Source organism: Triticum dicoccoides, chromosome 5A, assembly GCF_002162155.2.
Source record: "Triticum dicoccoides isolate Atlit2015 ecotype Zavitan chromosome 5A, WEW_v2.0, whole genome shotgun sequence".
NCBI lineage: Eukaryota > Viridiplantae > Streptophyta > Magnoliopsida > Poales > Poaceae > Triticum > Triticum dicoccoides.
This window is the reverse complement of record NC_041388.1, coordinates 314652759-314671546: the sequence shown is the minus strand read 5'-3', so window position 1 is coordinate 314671546 and position 18788 is coordinate 314652759. Positions and strand designations below refer to the sequence as shown.

Here is an 18788-nt window from a genome sequence, read left to right as displayed (position 1 = left end):
TTGTATCTGTGTCCGCATCATATTCGCTCTGTATTCATTTCTGACTCTATTTGCTTCTTCTGTATTTGTTTATGAGATTTCCGTATTTGCTTCTGCTAAAGAAGTACGGAAACAAATGTAATAACACTCAATTCCATCAGTTTCTGCTTCATTTTCATACGTAGTCCTAGCCGTATTCCTTGTCAACTCTAAATAACTTTACTGATTGTATAACTCTTGTCTGGTTCTAATAAACAAAATATTACTCTTGAGTGCCAATATTCTTATATCTCTTATGATGAATGTTATCACAGGTTTTGCAAGCATTTATTGAAGAAGGATCTAAGACGCAAATTAGCGAGGTATGTGTGGGACTATGAATTCTCTTGATTTCTTTTGGCAGGAAACTCATCATGAAGTTAACCATTTTTCTTATTATCATTTCAACTAGGTTGAGTCAGATAATATTGAAATGAAGCAGTCATTTATTGCCTCTGATGAGGAGATAGAGGATATGGTTTCTGATGGAAATTCTGAATCTGATGAAGAGGAGGATGATTTGTTTGATTTTACTTGTGCCATATGTGACAATGGAGGAGACTTGTTAGGGTAGGTGCAAATCTTATATAGGATGAGTTGGTGACCTAAAATTTCCTATCCATAGTCAGCTTGAAGTTTAATTAGTATTTAGTTGCTCATGTCTTCAGTTGAGCTTACACAAGCAAGATATTTGACTGCATGTATTAGCCCTAGTTCTTAGATTTATAAATACTTGGTTGTATCATGCCCAGGAACGGAAACGGGCTGAAATGATTATATCTGATTGTATAAGTTCAATTATGAAGCTGTAGCTACAGAAAGCGGGGTAGATGAACAGGATTTGGTGCTATCACAATAATTGATTTATTAAGTGGTACACACAGTGAAACTAACCAGGACAAATACCCATGGTTAGAATTTTTAGCTATAGCAAGTTAGCAACTAAGTATTTATTTTAGTAATAACCTAACAAGGACTAATTGATACCCATGGTTAGAATCATGAGGGCACATTGCTAGATCAATTACTGATTACCATGCTGGCTCAACTTTTGCTGACATAAGTAAGATTTGATTGCACAACAAGTTCCTATTTTACAATTAATTTTGTACTCCCCCCGGTCCTGTTTGCTCTGCGTATTAGATTTGTGTCAAGTCAAACTCTATAAAGTTCGGCCAAATTTATATTAAAAAATATCAACATCTACAATACCAAATATATATACTATGAAACTACATTTCATAATGAATCTAACAATATTGATTTGGTATTGTGAGTGTTGATACTTTTTCTATAAGTTTGGTCAAAGTAGAGAACTAGAGATACTTTGACTTCGGACAAAACTTATATGCAGACTAAAAAGGACCGGAGGGAGTATATTTATTTAGGGACAAAAGTGTCAAACATTACATTGGCAGTTGTGGTATTTGAGCCATGACCAAGGAGTCGTGTTAAGACTATTAGGCAACAAGTCTATAGCCTCCTTTTCCTTCTAAATATTTTTCGGTTGTGGAGCTGCTAGACTGTACTCCATGGACTTAACAGGTTACTTTTTATAAGCCATCACCTCCAATAAGCTGTAAACTTTCTTTAAATATAAAACTACATTCCCTTGTTAAATGGTGGCTCATAGCTCATCCAGATGCTAGTCGACATCATCACACCTTGCCTGCATGTAGTGTGTGCCTCATGATGTTTATATCAAATCCAGGTCATGAGCATAGAATGTGTGCCACTATGTTCTTCCTTTCTTAAGACTGCAACGTTTGCCCAAGAACATTTTCAGTTATTGATTCTTCTCATTTCATCACTGTCATGTAAAATTTTCTATGGTCATTTGTAAGTAGTCATTTAGTGTCAATATTATAATACTTCTCCGTGTTCTGTTTGCTGTATTATTCTATTGTAGGTGTGATGGCCCATGTATGAGGTCCTTCCATGCCAAAATAGGCACAGGCGAAGATTCGTATTGTGATACCCTTGGGTTCACTGAGGCAGAAGTTGAGGTAGCTTTTGAAATTCCGAGTGGTAAAGATAGCATGAAATTTGAACTTGCTTCTGTTTTATTATTGACTTTTCTCTTTCAATGTGTTTTAGGCAATGAAAACTTTTCTGTGCAAGAACTGTGAGTATAAGCAACACCAGTGCTTTATTTGTGGAGTATTAGAGCCTTCGGATGGACCAACTGCTAAGGTACATTGCCATTGTTTTAACTTTTTTCACTCTGGTTTCACTGTTCATTAACAATAAATTGATTTTCGGCGCCGATCGGCAACACTTAATTACTCCATCCCAAAATATAAGATCATTTTTGACACTACGCTCGTATATTTTGGGACAGAGGGGAGTACTTATTATGCATTAATCTTGCTGTTACATGACTTTAAAGCTGCAATTGTTATTTGCAGTTTTAGGCTTTCAACCACTATACAGCCAGCATTACCTAGGAATGCAGAACTAGGAGTAGTACTATGAAAGAGCATCTAGTTGACATTTCATAAAGTAGATATTCTGAATGTTATGAAATAGTTTAGTTGTTCTAGCAGTTACGTACTAGGGGCATTTAATACCATTTTATCTGTAAAATTTGGCTATTGCAATAAGCCAATAACTAACGGTTAGGTAACTAAAGTGTAACTATGACCGTATTTCAGCGCTTCGGATGGAGTAATTGCATCGTTCTAACTGTTAGGAAGTGCATCTACTTAAGTATCAATGTGAATCATATTTTATTCAGTGCTTTATGATTATGCAGTTTTGCTAATTATGATATTATTCTTTAGGTGTTTCTTTGTAACAATGCTACATGTGGGTACTTTTACCACCCCAAATGTGTTGCAAGAAAACTTCATCCTAACAACAAGGTTGAAGCCTTAGAAAAGGAGAACAAGATAATAGGTGGATCTTCATTTACGTGCCCCATTCATTGGTGTTTTCACTGTAAAGGCTTGGAGGATAGATCACAAGAACAATTGCAGTTTGCTGTTTGCAGACGCTGTCCAAAGTCATATCATAGAAAATGTTTGCCAAGGTGCTGCTGCCTTTCTTTTTCTAAATTTCTTAATCCATATGTGGTCTCTTCTGTTCTTCTCATACTCGAGATATTTCAGAGAAATACCCTTTGAAGATAGCGACGAGGACATTGTTACACGAGCCTGGGACCTTTCAAAAAGAATTTTGATCTACTGTTTGTATGTAGTAACTTCTTCACTTATATTTGTTAAATGCTGTCTACATTGTTCATATACTGACTTGTCGTAAACTGTTCAGGGACCATGAGATAGATAGTGACATTGAGACACCTGTCAGGAGTCATATAAAGTTTCCTGGTACTCCAAAAATTGTAAAACCAGCAGATTACCTAAAGAGAAAAAACAAGGTGTTGATTAACAAGAGAAAGAGAGATTTTGATGAATCATTTCCTGACCAACCTTCAATTAAAGCTGCAAAGCTGCCAGTCAAGGTTCGGGTGCAAGAAGAACATGCCAGAAAATTTGCTGTGAAGAGTTCATCGGAGCAATTTGTTGACAAGCCTGAGAAGAAAAAACCAAAGGTCAAAGATACTTCTGCAAGCAGTTCAAGACCTGCAAATGAGCAGGAAAAATACTTGGCAACTTCATCCTTATCTACTATGGGGAGCTTGCCCCAGAGTTCATTTCCTAGGGTGGACAGTGAAACAGAGAAGAGGTTAGTCACTTGATATAATTACTTGAGGACTCCAGTCACTACACACCCATACATGACCATGTGCTAATTGTACTACGTACTACTACCTCTGTCCGGATTTAAAGGGCCCTTTGGCCAACCTGCCCTGTCCGGATTTACTAGGCTGCATGTAGGGCTGCAAATGAGTCGAGCTCGAGCGAGTTGGAGTTGCCTCAGCTCAACTCATATGAAAATTCGAGCGAGCTCAAACTGAGTGAAGCTCATGATCGAGTTGTAGAACATGACTCGTGCTCAGCTTGTAACGATCTCGAGTCGATCTCGAGCTAGTTTCGAGCTAAATGAGATGGTAAAAATTATAAATCTATGGATGAAAAACAAAAAAGTTAAGGTGAATATGCTGGGAATCTTTGCCAAAATTATAGGATATTTAACTAGTCGACCACGTGCCATAATTAGGCCTAAATCTTCTCTGCACTTAATTAAGTTTTCATGTTCGTTGGTAAATAAAATGGAGAAAAATTATGGACAACATATATGGTAATAAATTATCTTATTTCTATTTAATATATGGCATGATCATTTAACATAATGACATTCTGTCGAGCTAACGAGCTAAAATCGAGCGAGCCAACATTGGCTCAAGATCGGCTCGATTCTCGGTCGAGCTACATAAAGTGTTCAAACTCAGCTTGTTTTCTTTTCAAGTCAATCACGAGTCGAGTTAAAAAACGAGTTGATCTCAATTGGCTCACGAGCCTTGAGCTTTTCTTGCAGCCCTAGCTGCATGTGCATGCAAGTTAGAAAAAGAAATAGGCTGCCGCATGCATGCAATCCATTGGCGCATGCACGGTGGTGAGAGAAGGACGTGCAGGGAGGTGAGAGAAATAGGCTGCGGGAGTCTTGCATGCGTTCTATTCATTGGGGGAGGCTGGGAGGTGAGAGAGAAAGCATGGAAGCTTTTGGGCTAATTAAAGCAATACTTAATTAGAAAGACAAATGCCTTGGTACTAGAGATCTGGTTGCTGGGTCTTATAAACATGGACGGAGGTAGTATAAGTGTATGCTTGGTTTGTGTCCAAAATGTACCCTACATATTTTATGTCAATGGCAAAAAAAAATGGCCTTTGTTTTGGATGGTTGCAGTTTTCTGGCGTGCCCACTTCTACTCTAGTGCAGTTTTGTTGGCAATATTGGCCAAGCCATAGGCAAGAAAAACCTTGGCCAAAGTTTTGGCTAGCCAAATCTTTGGTAAGGTAGACTTGGGCTCATACAAAACACTAAGGAAACTTACCAGAATGCCTGACTCTAAAACCAAACACACATGGAAATGTAGTTCTCCTGGACCTGACCAGGGCCTAAAAGCTTACTTGTTTATCTTGCTACAATTATCTTCTTGCGTCCTGTGTTTAGCCTTTTTCGTTCAGTTTTATTGACACGGATGTGCAAAGTATAAGTTGATCAAACATTATTTACATTTTAGACTTTAGAGTCCTCATGGAGTCATGGTACCACCTGATATATTCTCAATCTTACTTGCAGGGTAATTGCTTTGGTAGAGAAAGAAGGCTCTTCCTTGACACTAAAAGATATATCAAGCAGGTGCCTTGTGCCCTCAACTCATGTATACGCTGGCAGGCAAACTGATAAGATTGTTGCGACGGGCAAGCTTGAGCGTTCTGTTCAGGTCCATTCACTGTTCAGTATTTCCAGCAGGAAATGCAACTTTCATACTAGTTATTATTTGTTCAACATTTTCTGAATGATGGGCTTTTTAGGCTGTAGGAGCAGCTCTAAAAGCGCTTGGTAATGGAGGTAATGTTAATGAGGCGAAAGCAGTGTGTGAACCTCAAGTTTTGAAGCAGCTAACAAAGTGGCATGTATGTATATTCTAATCATATATTTATCTTTCCATATACTGTTGTTTTTGTAGAAACTTGCATAAATATATCATTCCTATGAGATTTATGGCACGCTCTTTCCGTGCGTGAAGAAGATTCACTGTCAGTATACTTTGATAATTACGATGCATCTGTTCATAATTATGCTTCAAGTGGTACTTTGATAGTTTTTGTTAATGCCGTTATAATATTTCTTTGGTGTTATCCTCTGAAGTCGGTATACTTTGTTTAAATCACGTCAGTTCCAACACTTGAGTTAACCGATTATTAGTTATAGTAAAAATATGTCAATCTTCTCATGATCTATGAAAGCCGCAATGGCACTTTTACCCCGTCTTCATCTTAGCGTTTCTCCTTGAGTTGTTGGCGGGAATGAGCCATTTATTTCCTGAGCGTACTGTGATGTTGGGCAGAACATTTGCCTTGCAATGTTATGGTAGCCAATTGATTTCTAACTTTAGATTGTTTTTCTTGTTCCAGACTAGGCTCAGAGTATATATTTCACCTTTCATTTATGGATCACGCTACAGTTCTTTTGGTCGACATTTCACAAAGGTGGACAAGCTTGTTGAGGTACATTCTTATCCAGAAATTATGTTGACACAGCATGAAACATTAACGAGTTTTATATAAAGCCTTAGGTCAAGGTTGTCAGAATCACGATTCTACGACTTTATGATCCAAACTAACCGCTCTGATTCTACGATTTTGGTTAGTAGAATCTACATTTTTACGGTTCTGATAGTTAAGATTCTACTATATGCGATCCTACCATTGGAGCTCCGATCCGATTCAGAAAAATCACGGTTCTGACAACCTTGCTTAGGGGCTGTTTGTTTCTAGGCCTAGTAATGCCACACTTTGCCACACATTTCTTCTCAAACTATCCTAAGGTTAGTTCAGTAAAAATGGAGCCACAAGTTGGCAAGCCCTAAGGGAATCTTGCCACACTAAGTGTATATGATGTGGGGCCCTGGTGTGGGAAAATGCATCTTACCTAAGTATGGATTGAACAAAACACACCTAAATTAGTTAAACTTGCCTCATCTTAGGTGTGGCAACCTTTGGCAAAGTTAGTCTCAAACCAAAAAACTTTAAGTACCTTTAGAGAGACGAGGAGGTTTCTAGTTTCCACTGTTAGAAAGATATTTGTATTTGTACCAGGTCTCATGTATTTCCTTCTGTATTTTCAGATTCCTAGTTTATATATAGATTAAGTTGCTATTCCTCTTAACATGGTATCAAGAACTGAAAGGTTTTTGATCGTTTTTCCTTCCCTCCACCACGTGCCAGCAACTCACCCCCTCCTCCCCGTACGCATTGATCTTTTCCCCTATCACACGCTAAAAGCTATGTCGAAGACCAAGCTCCAATTAATTTCTTTTTTGTGGTGCCTGTCTGATGTTATGGTCTGTTTTTTTTTAATCTTAGCTTACTTTGTGGGATTTCTGCCCACTTGTCAATTTGACCTTTTGGTTGACAATAATATCCTCTCTTGAAATTCTTACTTGAATGCACTTCACCGAGAAGCTCTTTCTGCCAGATTTTTTTTGCTCCATAGACCAGGGATCAAGAAACCAACATCAGGAACTGCTTTTCACCCTCTTTGGTTTTAGAACAAAAAAGGGCCAGCTCCATGGTCTAATTGTCACCTTTTGATCTCCCCTTTATATTGGAACAGACATATTTCTTGTGCATGATCCAAATGTTTCTCTCGTGAGTTGGAACCAGAAAAGATTGGCCAGCTGGAAATCACCTTGGGAAATTTCTGGCCAAGAGCTATTAAAGGATCATGAATATTTTTGCAAAGGAAATCATAGAATCTGACTGATTGCTCCCATTCATCCCGCTGAGTGCTTCAAACTACCTATTTGTTTGTTATTTCTCTTTTTCTACCTGATGTTTGTTATTTCTCTCTACTGAATAATTTACTTATAATTCTATACAATTACACCTCATTAGCAGATTGTTGATAAACTTCATTGATATGTTACAGATTGTTGATAAACTTAATTGGTATGTGGAACCTGGTGATACGGTATATTCTCTCTCTAGTACATGAGGCACATACTTGTGTCATTGATTATGCCCTCTATTGAAGCAGTGTTCTAGTTATTTTAAAAAGGCTAAATATGTGTAACCCACCATTGCATATGCTATCCCTACTGAGTGCTCATGAATGAACGATAATCAGAATGATGTTTTACAGTATGTTACATACTGTAGGTCTGCTCAGTGCTCACTAATGAATGATAATGAAAAAGATGTTTTACAGCATGTTAGGTCTCTGCTCAGTGCTCACTAATGACGGTAACGAAAATTTATGATAATGTTTGCTGTGATAACCAATCTCAACAAATAGTACAAAAAAGAGCTTAACTACCAGGAGTAGAATCGAGGTTTTGTACTAAGTTACAGCCTATTCTTGAGCTGTATGAAGTACCCATTTTTTAAATCATGGCAGGTTATTTTAGTTTAGTTTTTAGGAGGGCTTCTGGCTTTTATCCGTCTTTGTTTAGCTTTGGATTATGTGGATCTATTGCATATTAATACGATTTTACCAGTAGGGATCTCCCGTACTGTCCTTGTAAAAATGCTATTTTCATTTTATCATAGCCGCCACACACAGTATCACCGATTCATTGTATTTGCATCATGCCTTTGATATATCTTGAATTCTGTTGAACTTGAAGATAGTGGATTTCTGCTGTGGCGCAAATGATTTCAGTCGATTGATGAAAGAAAAACTTGATGAAGTTGACAAGAAGTGTTATTTCAAGAATTATGATCTTATCCAACCACAGGTAAACTACCGAGTCCTTTTGAGTTGATAGCACAGTCCTTGTTTAATTTTCTTTGGGAACATAAAATCCTTGGTTTATTTATCCTCTGGTACTTTGTTGCTTTGTTCCTGATAATTGGTTTAAAATTAGACAACTAGTCTTTGTTTAATCTATGATTGGCAAATCGTAACCTGGGCCAGTGGACCACTTGACTAGAATGGGTACTTGCATGACTGGGTGACTAGTCGATGATTTGCGGTGGCTAATTGAATCTGCCTGGTAGTGCGACTTAAGGCCCACTGCCAGTTTTTGAGATATATATATATATATACTATGTTTTGAGAGGCAATTTGAGGCCACTACACCACACGCTGCCAGGCGAAGAGAGGGATGAGCATCACACTAACCACACAGCAGTGTCATGGCCACTGGTTATTGCCGCAGCTCGTTGGAACCGTCAGCCCATCTCCGCCTTCGGCCTTTGCAGGTGACTCCTCTGTTCTTTCTTTTCATCTCCTCTTCCATCTCCCGTCATGCTCTGTTCTGTAGGCTATGCTCTGGTCTGTTGCTTTGTTAGCTAGTGTAGTACCTGCTTTCATTCCTAATGCGTGTACTAGCGTTATACCGCAGATTTCTTTTAGAATTAGACTGTTTGTTGATGTTTACAACACTACTACTGGTTTTAGCGTGAGACATACTTGGATAATTAGATCTGCAGATGTTTTACACTAGCAAATATTCCTGTGCTTCTTTGATTCTATGATTTCTACCAACTAGCAAGTTCAACTAATGCAATACTATGTAACATTGGTTTCTGCAGGTCCCATGGCTCAGCTGCATGGATGTGATCCAATTGCAGCCATAGCCGCTGACTCTGAGGCACCCACGGATCCCGCACAGTATCAAGTTATTTTGGTGCAGTATTGTATAGTCTAGTATTTGTAGCTGATGGTAGGATTATTCACGACTAACCTTAACTAGTACTCCCTCCGTAAACAAATACAAGACGTTCTAACTTTTTTCTGATTCGGATGTGTATAGACGCATTTTAGTGTGTTTGTTCACTCATTTCAGTCCGTATGTAGTCCATATTGAAATGTCTAAAACACCTTATATTTGTTTATGGAGGGAGTAGCAACTAGTCGGTGTACCCCAACAGTCAAGATTTAACGACTTGTAAACCTTCCCATCAAATAGAGCTCCTGAAGTAAATGCATTAGGACTTACCTACTGTGATTTGTTTATTCCATGGCCTGAAAGTGCCCTTACTGGAGTTCCAATTGCTTTCCCACTTTCATGCTTACTCCCAATATTTATGCCCTTCCCAGAATAGCTTTTGCTTTGAAAGGAGGGATTGGATGACTGTGCAGCCAGACGAACTGCCTGGCGGAAGCCGACTGGTATACTTTATGCGACACAGATACTAGTTGTTCTAGAGTACAAAATAATTCCTACTGCTGGTTAACATCTATTAATACTTGATTAGATAATGGGGCTTAATCCTCCTTTTGGAGTCAAAGCAGCTCTGGCGAACAAATTTATCGACAAAGCATTGTCTTTTAAGCCCAAGCTTGTTATACTAATTGTCCCAAAAGAAACTAAAAGGTAACCACCATATTCCTTTCTGTTAAACTTTGTGTTGAATTGTTAAGATTGTTATATTGACATCTCTTTTTCACACTTTCTTTGGACTCTGTTCATGCTCTCCTCATTTTCTGGTATTGCCAGGTTAGATCAAAAGAAGACACCTTATGATTTGGTTTGGGAGGATAGTAACTGTCTTGCTGGGAAGGTAAAGGGCTTAAGAACTTCAATAAATCTTATTGACCTTTGAGCGTAGTTTATTCCCTTCTTGTTTTGCCTAATATATTTCTTTGAATTGGCAGTCGTTTTATTTGCCTGGTTCTCTCGATGTGAATGACAAAATAGTTCAAGGGTGGAATGCATCTGCACCACCCCTCTATTTGTGGAGTCGTTCTGATTGGACAAAAAAGCATAAGGAAGTAGCCAAGATGCATAATCACACAAGTGTGGGGAAAATCACTCGCCGTGTTGAACAGGGTAATTTGTCAGATGACGGCCCTGCGAAGAAAGAAGCTGAATCTTCTGATGTGCTTAATTCAAGATCAGGGAAAGAAAAGGAGAATATAGGAAATACCTCATGCCACCCAAGAGAGGTCAATCTATCAGATAATGTACCTGCACGGAGAAAAGCTGAACCTAAGAGTAAACAAAATGCTAGATCAGGAAAAGCTAAAGAGACTAGAGAGAAGGCTACATGTGATTTCAGAGAGGATAGTCCATCAGGAAAAGCAGAAGAGAGAAGGCATAAGGCGGCATGCTCTGTCGGAGAGGTTAGTCCATCAGATGACCACCTTGTGAAGAAACAAGATAGACTTGGAGAAGAGAAAGCAGCCAGAAAGGCCAACTTCACGGTGAAGAAGCAAGCTAGGCCCAGAGAAGAAAAAGAAGCTAATCTATCAGGTAACCACCCCCTGAAGAAACAAGCTGAAGCTACCTCTCAACAAATTTCCCGACCAGGGAAACAGAATAGCAGGGATGGAAGCAAGAGCTCTGATGACAGGAGCAGGAAAAGGATCCCTGACGAGGCAGACAGCCTCCCTCCAGAAAAGCAAGTGGAAGTTGCCTATGAGGAGACAAGAGCTATTCCAAGTAAAAGGGGTATGCACCATGGACAGAGCAATGGAACTAGTGCTCGTGTAAAGGAATCGAAAGGGAGTTCAGACATGAGTATGTCATCATCCCTTGAAAACAGCACTGCTCGTCACAGATCCAGAAGCAATTCCCCATTTATACCAACTGAACAACCCTGTGGTTATACGACAGCGCACCGCGATAGTAATATGAAGTATCATGTGAAAGAACCTCGCGTCTCTACATTCAACAGCGCTACTACTTATCAGGGAAGTTATTTGGCAAACAGTGATGGGCGCAAGGATGCAATTGGAGAGAGGAATGACCCCACTTTTTACACGGGTGCTGATGATAGGTCAAGTGCGTACAACTCTAGCATTGAAGAGATGACCAAAAGGTATGCCCCTGGCCGAGCTGGGGACGCGTGCAGTCCGCAAGGTCAGGGAAATGGTGGCAGCTTCTCCAGGAGGCAGGATGATCACCTTCAGACCAGTCTTTACTCCCTTGGTTCTTCAGGTGCTAGATATGACCAGATTGGTTCTTCAGGTGCTAGATATGACCAGATTGTTTCTTCAGGTGCAAGATATGACCCGCGATCTTTAACTTCGCCGTCTTATGGGCTATTGAGTACAACTCCACGGAGCTCAGTCATAGACAAGTACAGTCCAGGGTTCTCGGGTTCAAGTGGATCTGGACCGTCAGTCATGGACAGCTACGCTCCTGGTTACTTGGGCGCAAATGCACCAGGAAGAAGCTTGGTAATGGACAGATATGCTCCACCCCTCGATGAAACGAACTACGCAATGCGAGGTGTTCATGATGTGCCTGGATATGGAAGGGACATGCCTCCACAGTACCCCTACAGAGGGCCAGATCCTTCTGGCAGAGGGCCGCCTCATATTTGATTACTGAAGCTTCTTCAAGTTACCCTAGCCATGCAGTTTTAATTCTTTCTGACCCGACCTGTTCAAAGTGACTTCTGTAATTAGGTTGTCACGAATGAAAGGTATGCAGATGATGACTCGCTGTTTAGTCCTTGCCAATGTTGTGATACCTGTTATGTGAAAATCTCTATTTTGCGCCCTGTTTCATGCGTTCCTTTGCTGGTGCGGATTGTACAGGAGGTGGGAAAGATCATACCTTGCAATACAATATAGCCTGTATGATATAGCCTGTATGGTCAGAGACCGTGTGAGGGTATTTCATGGCACCCTGGCCCACTGCTTGGTTTCAGGCTGGTCGTAGTGGTAGTATCATAGCTAGTATCATGCATGTCAACTAGAAAATTTTGATGAGATGTCGTAGCATTAAATGAAGATAGAGAAAGTGGAGTATCATATCATGACACTGTATCATAATTAATGTTATGCTACTTTGTGTCATGCATGATAATAAATAAAGTACCACATTGATACTAATATAACTATGCATTATAAAGATAGTATCATACACTGGTATCATATGTATGATACTAGCATATGATACTCCCCGTTACACCTGTCTCATCCGGATGCGAACGCTCCTTCGCGCAGCTGTCTCCTCTGACTGCCACGTGTCCCCTGGACCCCACCACCGATATAACCTCTGTCTAGCCTTTCGTGGGATATCTTTTCAGCCACACGTCCTCAGTCTTCCTGGTCAAACCGTTTTCTCCCCATCTTCTCTTCCATCCCGTGGGGATCTCATCCACCATGGATGGCCTTCATTAGCTCTCTTTTCAAGTGATGCGAGGGCGCTACGAGGCTGGTCCGGCTGCTGCGAGCCCACTGCAAGGCTGCGACAACAACCCAGCGATGCTGCAACGGGATCTCAGCTGCGGCGGTGGCTCAGACCGCTCCGGCGATGCTGCGGCGGCGCCGCCGTGCTGCAACGACATCTCAGTGACGGCGGCTGAACTGCTGCGAACGGTGGCTCGGGCTGCTCCGGCGATGCTGCGATGGCGTTGTCATGGTGTGAGCCAGTGCTGCGCCGGCAGCTCAACTGCTGCAATGGTGTTTTCGGGCTGCTCTGGTGATGCTCCGACAATGCCGTCGTGCCAGTGCTACGACAGTCATCGACAAGCTATGAGTGGGTGCTGCGACGGCGCCGCCGTGCTGCGAGGCAGACGGAGTTGCTATGACGGGTGATGTTGTTGCGAGCCGGTGCTGCCAGCACCGTCGTGCTGTGACATGTTGCAAGCGGGAGTGTTGCATGCTGGTGCTGCGGCGGCGCTGCCATGCAGGCCGCCGGAGTTGCTAGGTGCTTTGGACGTGAGATGGCGTTATGCAACGGGAAGACAGAGGAAAGGACGACCATGTGCGTTGACTTTCATCGGTCCTAGCTGAGCAGTGTGCATCCATGTGGCCGCTCTGGTGCGCAGCCCGAGGGCCAAACCGTCAGATGGCGAGCCTTGACCCTACCATCTTCATTTTCATCCTCCCTTTTGTCCGCGCCACCACCATGACCTGGTCTACGTCTTGTTGTTTAAGCTTCAAGCTTGATGTCGACCGGTAGCCATGGTCTGCAAAAGGTTACTTACTACTCCCTCCGTTTTTAAATATAGGTCTTTTTAGAGATTTCAATACAAACCACACACACACACACACACACACACACACATATATATATATATATATATATTCGAGCATATATTTACTTATTTTGTTCCGTATGTAGTCTTTTATTGGAATCTCTAAAAAAGCTTATATTTAGGAACGGAGGAAGTACAAGATGCTGACCCATGGTTTGGCAAAAGGTTACCTACTATAAGAGCTGATTCCGATAGTAATTCTAGTGGAGATGGAGGCATGACACGTCGCTCGCATTGCAACCGGATGAGGGGGGACGCATTAGAGTTTTGTCCTACTACCAGTAACCACGAGGCCGGCGGCTCCGGCATGAATGTCATCAACATATCGGATGACAAGTAGACCTTTGCTTATTTTTAGCTATGTACGTTCATGAATTTTCTGTTGTATGTGCTAGTAGTATGGATTTGAGGATCCGAAAATGAAGACTATGATTTGAATGTCTAAAATTGAGGGGTGATACTATGGACACGTCCGAGATGTATAGGGGTCTAGATTTGTGCAGTCTGGGTATACATGATCTAATACCCAACATCTGTAGGCCTATAGCGATTCCTTGTAGAAATAAAATATCAGAGGCTTCCATAAACTGAAGAAGTAAGGTGGAGCTGCACTCAAGTCCTCATTTGGTGCTCGAGATCTGCAACGCCTGGAGCCGGTGGACATTTTATTCTGTGCGTCACGACACAAACATCAAAATTTATTAACAAGGTTCGACGAACTCGTCTACTTCCCGGGCCATGAGTATTGATGCTCTTCGCATGATATCGTGGCCGTCCAAGTGCCGACACATGCTGTTGCCTCCCCCTGCATGCCTGTCTATACCCCCGGGTGTTTTATAGGAAATCAAGTCGGACTCCGACACTAATTATATCCTATCCACACTCACACATACTATTCGACACAAACTTAACTTGACGAATGTTCTTCACCATCTTAAATTCGTCTGTGCGTTGAACTTCCATGTACTTCGGTCTTGGGTGGCCTCCTTCGTAGATTATCGAGAGCTGTACGACAAGTCTGACTTGGCCCTAGACCTGTCGTCTCCATGGTACCTTGCTGCTACTCCTACAATTCCAGCCTACAATAGTGCATCTTTGCAACTTGTAAAGATGCGAAGCCGTCCTCTCATCGATAGAGCCATGTGCAATCCAGCAAGGGCCGCCGCCAAGTTTTTGCCCCCCTGGTTTTCTCTTGCACCCAAGGTCCGCCAATGCATGCTCTCTCCCATCATTATGGTCACCTCATCCTTCATGATTCTCATGGTCCTCATCACAATGAAAGAACATACCACCATCATAAAGAATTCCAAGCGAAATTATATTCCCTCTTAGCCCCGGCACATGCCTGACAAAGCACTGCTTAACTTCGTCAAACATCTTGGTTTTGATGTCACCTACTTCAACAATACGGCTAGCCAATGCCATCAAGCATATAGGCTAACCAAACTCAATAGATTTGGACGAAGAGAACCACTCCCGGTTGGGAGCCACATAAAAAGTGCTAGCTGAATCCAACATCCACGCTTCACCTTTGCCTGATACTATGAGGACACTGCAAGGACATCACTACGGATATCTGAGTCATCACCAAAAGGCCATGTTAGCACTTACGGTTGAGATCTGGACAGTCCTTTCTCATATGTACCCGTTGCTTACACTTGTGACTCGACACCTTTTTCTTTTCTTGTCCTTCCCTACCCCATGTCCTTTCCTCCCTAGCTCACACTTGAGCAGAAAACCTTCACATTACAAATATGAGAAGTGGCAAAGGAACTGAAAACAAATTCAGGACAGGCAGTGATAGGTTGAGGTATTTCTTTAAAATTTTCAAGTCGGAAAGCTGGATTTCATTTGTACTTACAGTAAGCTATTACTACCAAAATAACTACACAGCATGCTACTGACCCAAATGATCTCACATAATTCAGGGGAAACAACTTAGAAGATATAATAAACCAGTCTTTTTTGTTGCCAGGAACTGCACATCTACAAGACATCATATGACTAGTGAAGAACAAAAAGTTTAGCGGTGTTTGCATTCTCACAGGTAGCGCGCGCACACACACACATTTTCAGTCATTCTCCAATCTTGCAATGTACTCATCGTAGAACTTGCCTGCCTTCTCGAGCTCACCAACTTCGGTGTAGCAATCGGCTATTGCCCCATATGCCTCAGTGACACCAGAATCCTCTCCAGTCATCTTGGAGATGCTGAGAACCATGGAGTGGTACTTTATTGCTTCCTTGTAATTTCCTTGTCTTTGCAATGATGCTCCTGATGAACGCAAAGGACTTCCGTCAGTTGGATTTCACAAAAAGTAAATAAAAATGGGCACCACAATGCTTGCAATTAGTACTGCTACTCTGTTTATACGATTCAGTTTGTTATGGTGAAATTGTATTTACATTATCATGTTCAAACTATCATTGGCATGTTCAGGAGGGGCGCAAATTCTGCTGAGCTCTCTAGGCAACGAAGTACGCATCAAAGCACGATCAGTTTCAAATGTGCGTACAAGCAAATGATAAATGAAATTCATGCCAAACAATGACGGACCTAATCCTCGTGCCGCCTTCTTCTCTTCAACATGATCACCCAAAGATTGTGCAAGATCAAGAGCTGCCTTAAACTCGGAAAATGCCTTGTCTGGAGCTTGGTTTCTCAGGTAGTTCTTCCCAGTCCTCAGATATGTGAGCAGGCGCTGTTTGTGAGGATCAACAATGACTTCTGATTCTGGTATCTTACTAGCAGCCGGTGCATAGCTCAAAGCAGGAGCATAGGATTCTATCTTGGCTTGTCTTCTCAGTGAAGCATTTATCTGTCGTAGCTGATCGTTAAGCTTTTTAAGTTCCCCTTTCCTTTGTCTCGCAAGGAGCCCTACAGGGTTTCTGAATTGTTCAATCTAAAGTAGGAAAATGTTGCACCTCCAGAGAGACAAACATATTACAGAACTTACAGAATAACCAAGGGTAACTAAGCAGTATGAAGTAGTAACTACTGCATATGTCATTTTCTCTACAAACAAGAGCATGATGGAAAACGGCCATCACAAAAGAAACAGTCATTGGCAGAAATAGTCATATAGGCAAAAGCTAACCGCAACATGCTTGAACAAGCTGAAAGAATTCAGGTCTTTAAGGATACATACACTGTTTTTCATGTACTAATAAATAGCAAGCAAAAAGACAAACGTGAATGTTTGTTTGTCTTTGGTTTTCTCGAGTTGTACTTGCACAATGTCTCTGGTTTCGTTGAGTTGTACTTTGTGCCTTCTTGGCGCTTTCCTTCTAATACAATATGACACACACTTTGGGGCGCTTTTGGAGAAAAAAAATAAGCTTTATAAGGCTGTAGATTAGATTTCTACCGTCTCCCAGAAGTTGTCAGCAGTTCAAAAAAATTGCATATTTTTTAATGTTTGATATTCATAACTGCTCAAGATGTTGATGAAGTATTAAAAAAATAATATAAGGAAAATCAATTGTGTAGTGTTGGGCTGAAACTTAAAGCTAGTTTGCTAGCCACAAACAATTTCCTACGTGCTAAGATCCTTGACAATGTGATATTACCTCCAACAGTAGCACCGACCATGGCTATCGCAAACAACAGCGGCATGTTAGGAAGAGAGTACCCCGGGTCGCATTCTTCTGCCAAGCAACTGGGCGGCATCACAAGCATGACAGCACTGCTGGTCACCAATGCTTTCCCGAAACAAGAAGATACAGCTTTCTGCAAAGAGATACAAATCGTATAAAGTTGTAGCTGAGACATCAACATAACTGTATCTGCAAGCAGTTCAAATGGAGCTCCCTACTGAGAATTGAAATAATACTATACTATCCGTTGAAAATACATTCAAGGCAACTAAAGCATATTTCAGCTTTATGCTCAACAAAGGTCCGGTCCATCTTGATTATTCGGTGATGCAACGCGAAAAATAGACCGAGGGACTCACCATCATACCTGAAGATCAGATGTAGACTTGATAAGGACATGACCATGTCCATTAGCTATATCAAAGTTGTCGCTCCCAGGACGCACCGGATCAGTCGACGACGAGGCATGTCTAGCTACAAGAAACATTCGCTCTGCAGGACAGAATTCCATAACATGTCAGATATCATTAAATGGCATGTAGTATAGTAGAATAAGAAACAGTCGATGCAGTAACAGATTGTGCTATGACAAGGTTTTTGACCAAACATTTTGCATCTAGCATTTTTAAGAAGTTGATGAATTATGACAAGCATACCGAAGTGGAACATAATAAAAAAAATATGCATCTCCAATCTAACGCTGGAAAGCATTAGAGGCATGGAGGTCAAGGGGACAGTCGCCATCGCTCAGGGATGCCCCAACATTACGGTAACGAGAGATACAAGCAATACTGCAATAATGTAGGTGGATGGGAGGCGATGAACACTCACCTGAGGTCTCGGGGAGTACGGCGTATAATCTCGTGGTAGAACCTCCGTGGCTTCGCCGGTACGGCGGCGACGGCGCCGCCGCCGGTGGGGAGAGAAGCATGAGAAGCGGCATCAGGAGGATAAGGAAAATCTCCTCCCTGTGCCTCGTTGGGTGTCGCTTCGGGAAGATGATAAAGTGCCTCGGTTGTTATTTTGCACATAAGACCCGACAATATTAAAATAATACATCTTGGTTTGATTTTTTTTCAAGAATACGCCAAAAGCGTACCTTACTTTTATAGAAGAGAGCAAAAGATTTACAAGAACCCATCGAATGATGCGAACATCAATCAATGGACACCTCCACACACCCACTAGTCTAAAACTAACTTCTCAAACGATCTAGACCTCCTACACCACCTCTGGCATCCCTCCACCCCCTAATCTCACTGGTGATACACATAGCCAGACCCAACAGCTGTTCCATCTATTCCGGGCGATTGAAGATTCTAGCGTTCCTCTGCTTCCAAATCGCCCATGCCGTCCCCAGCACCAGTGTCGAATCCACGCCTATCACTAGTCTTGAACCTCTTCCTAGTTCTGAGCCACCAATCAACAAAGGTATCGTCAGCGACCGGTCCAGACAAGTTGAGCTGTAGCAAGTCGAAGCAAGTGTGCAAAACTTCTCTAGCGTACACACACTGTGTAAGAATATGATCAACATTGTCTTCCTCTTGAAGGTAGGTGTAGCAAGCGGAGGGTGAGTCTTGCAATCCGTGCAGAGCCTTCTAT

At 41.6% G+C, this 18788-nt stretch overlaps 2 protein-coding genes across 3 annotated transcripts in view; one reads left to right on the top strand and one right to left on the bottom strand.

Moving 5' to 3' along the window:
- The window catches only part of LOC119301212 (protein ENHANCED DOWNY MILDEW 2-like), a 13930-nt gene extending 1758 nt beyond the window's left edge, over window positions 1-12172 (top strand). The window contains exons 4-19 of the mRNA XM_037578147.1: window positions 294-341; window positions 431-588; window positions 1928-2024; window positions 2116-2211; window positions 2802-3049; window positions 3129-3209; window positions 3289-3705; window positions 5224-5368; window positions 5460-5561; window positions 6063-6155; window positions 7579-7620; window positions 8276-8386; window positions 9694-9765; window positions 9852-9970; window positions 10094-10157; window positions 10252-12172. Coding sequence (XP_037434044.1) covers window positions 294-341; window positions 431-588; window positions 1928-2024; window positions 2116-2211; window positions 2802-3049; window positions 3129-3209; window positions 3289-3705; window positions 5224-5368; window positions 5460-5561; window positions 6063-6155; window positions 7579-7620; window positions 8276-8386; window positions 9694-9765; window positions 9852-9970; window positions 10094-10157; window positions 10252-11925 — 3567 coding nt within the window. The 3' untranslated portion in view covers window positions 11926-12172. The remainder of the gene's footprint in view (window positions 1-293; window positions 342-430; window positions 589-1927; window positions 2025-2115; window positions 2212-2801; window positions 3050-3128; window positions 3210-3288; window positions 3706-5223; window positions 5369-5459; window positions 5562-6062; window positions 6156-7578; window positions 7621-8275; window positions 8387-9693; window positions 9766-9851; window positions 9971-10093; window positions 10158-10251) is intronic.
- A 3222-nt stretch (window positions 12173-15394) lies between these two features.
- On the bottom strand, window positions 15395-18171 carry LOC119301211 (protein FLUORESCENT IN BLUE LIGHT, chloroplastic-like). 2 transcript variants are annotated; one of them, XM_037578145.1, is made up of 5 exons: window positions 18018-18171; window positions 17554-17678; window positions 17160-17319; window positions 16147-16467; window positions 15395-15864 (listed from the first exon to the last, which is right to left on the bottom strand). In XM_037578145.1, exons 1-5 carry the CDS (start codon window positions 18127-18129, stop codon window positions 15662-15664), a joined length of 921 nt encoding a protein of 306 aa, XP_037434042.1. In that variant the 5' UTR covers window positions 18130-18171; the 3' UTR covers window positions 15395-15661. The 2 variants fall into 2 exon arrangements, with proteins under 2 accessions (XP_037434042.1, XP_037434043.1); XM_037578146.1 differs by lacking the exon at window positions 18018-18171 and having other exon boundaries at window positions 17546-17681.
- Window positions 18172-18788: the final 617 nt, after the last annotated feature.

What these genes read in the sequence shown, in the direction of transcription:
- LOC119301211 (XM_037578145.1), bottom strand. Translation starts at nt 18,129, where the DNA reads ATGCCGCTTCTCATGCTTCTCTCCCCACCGGCGGCGGCGCCGTCGCCG. An exon ending in GGTCGGTGCTACTGTTGGAG is followed by an intron (nt 16,468 to 17,159) that starts GTAATATCACAT and finishes GAAACCCTGTAG; the next exon opens with GGCTCCTTGCGAGACAAAGG. An exon ending in GAAGGCGGCACGAGGATTAG is followed by an intron (nt 15,865 to 16,146) that starts GTCCGTCATTGT and finishes TGCGTTCATCAG; the next exon opens with GAGCATCATTGCAAAGACAA.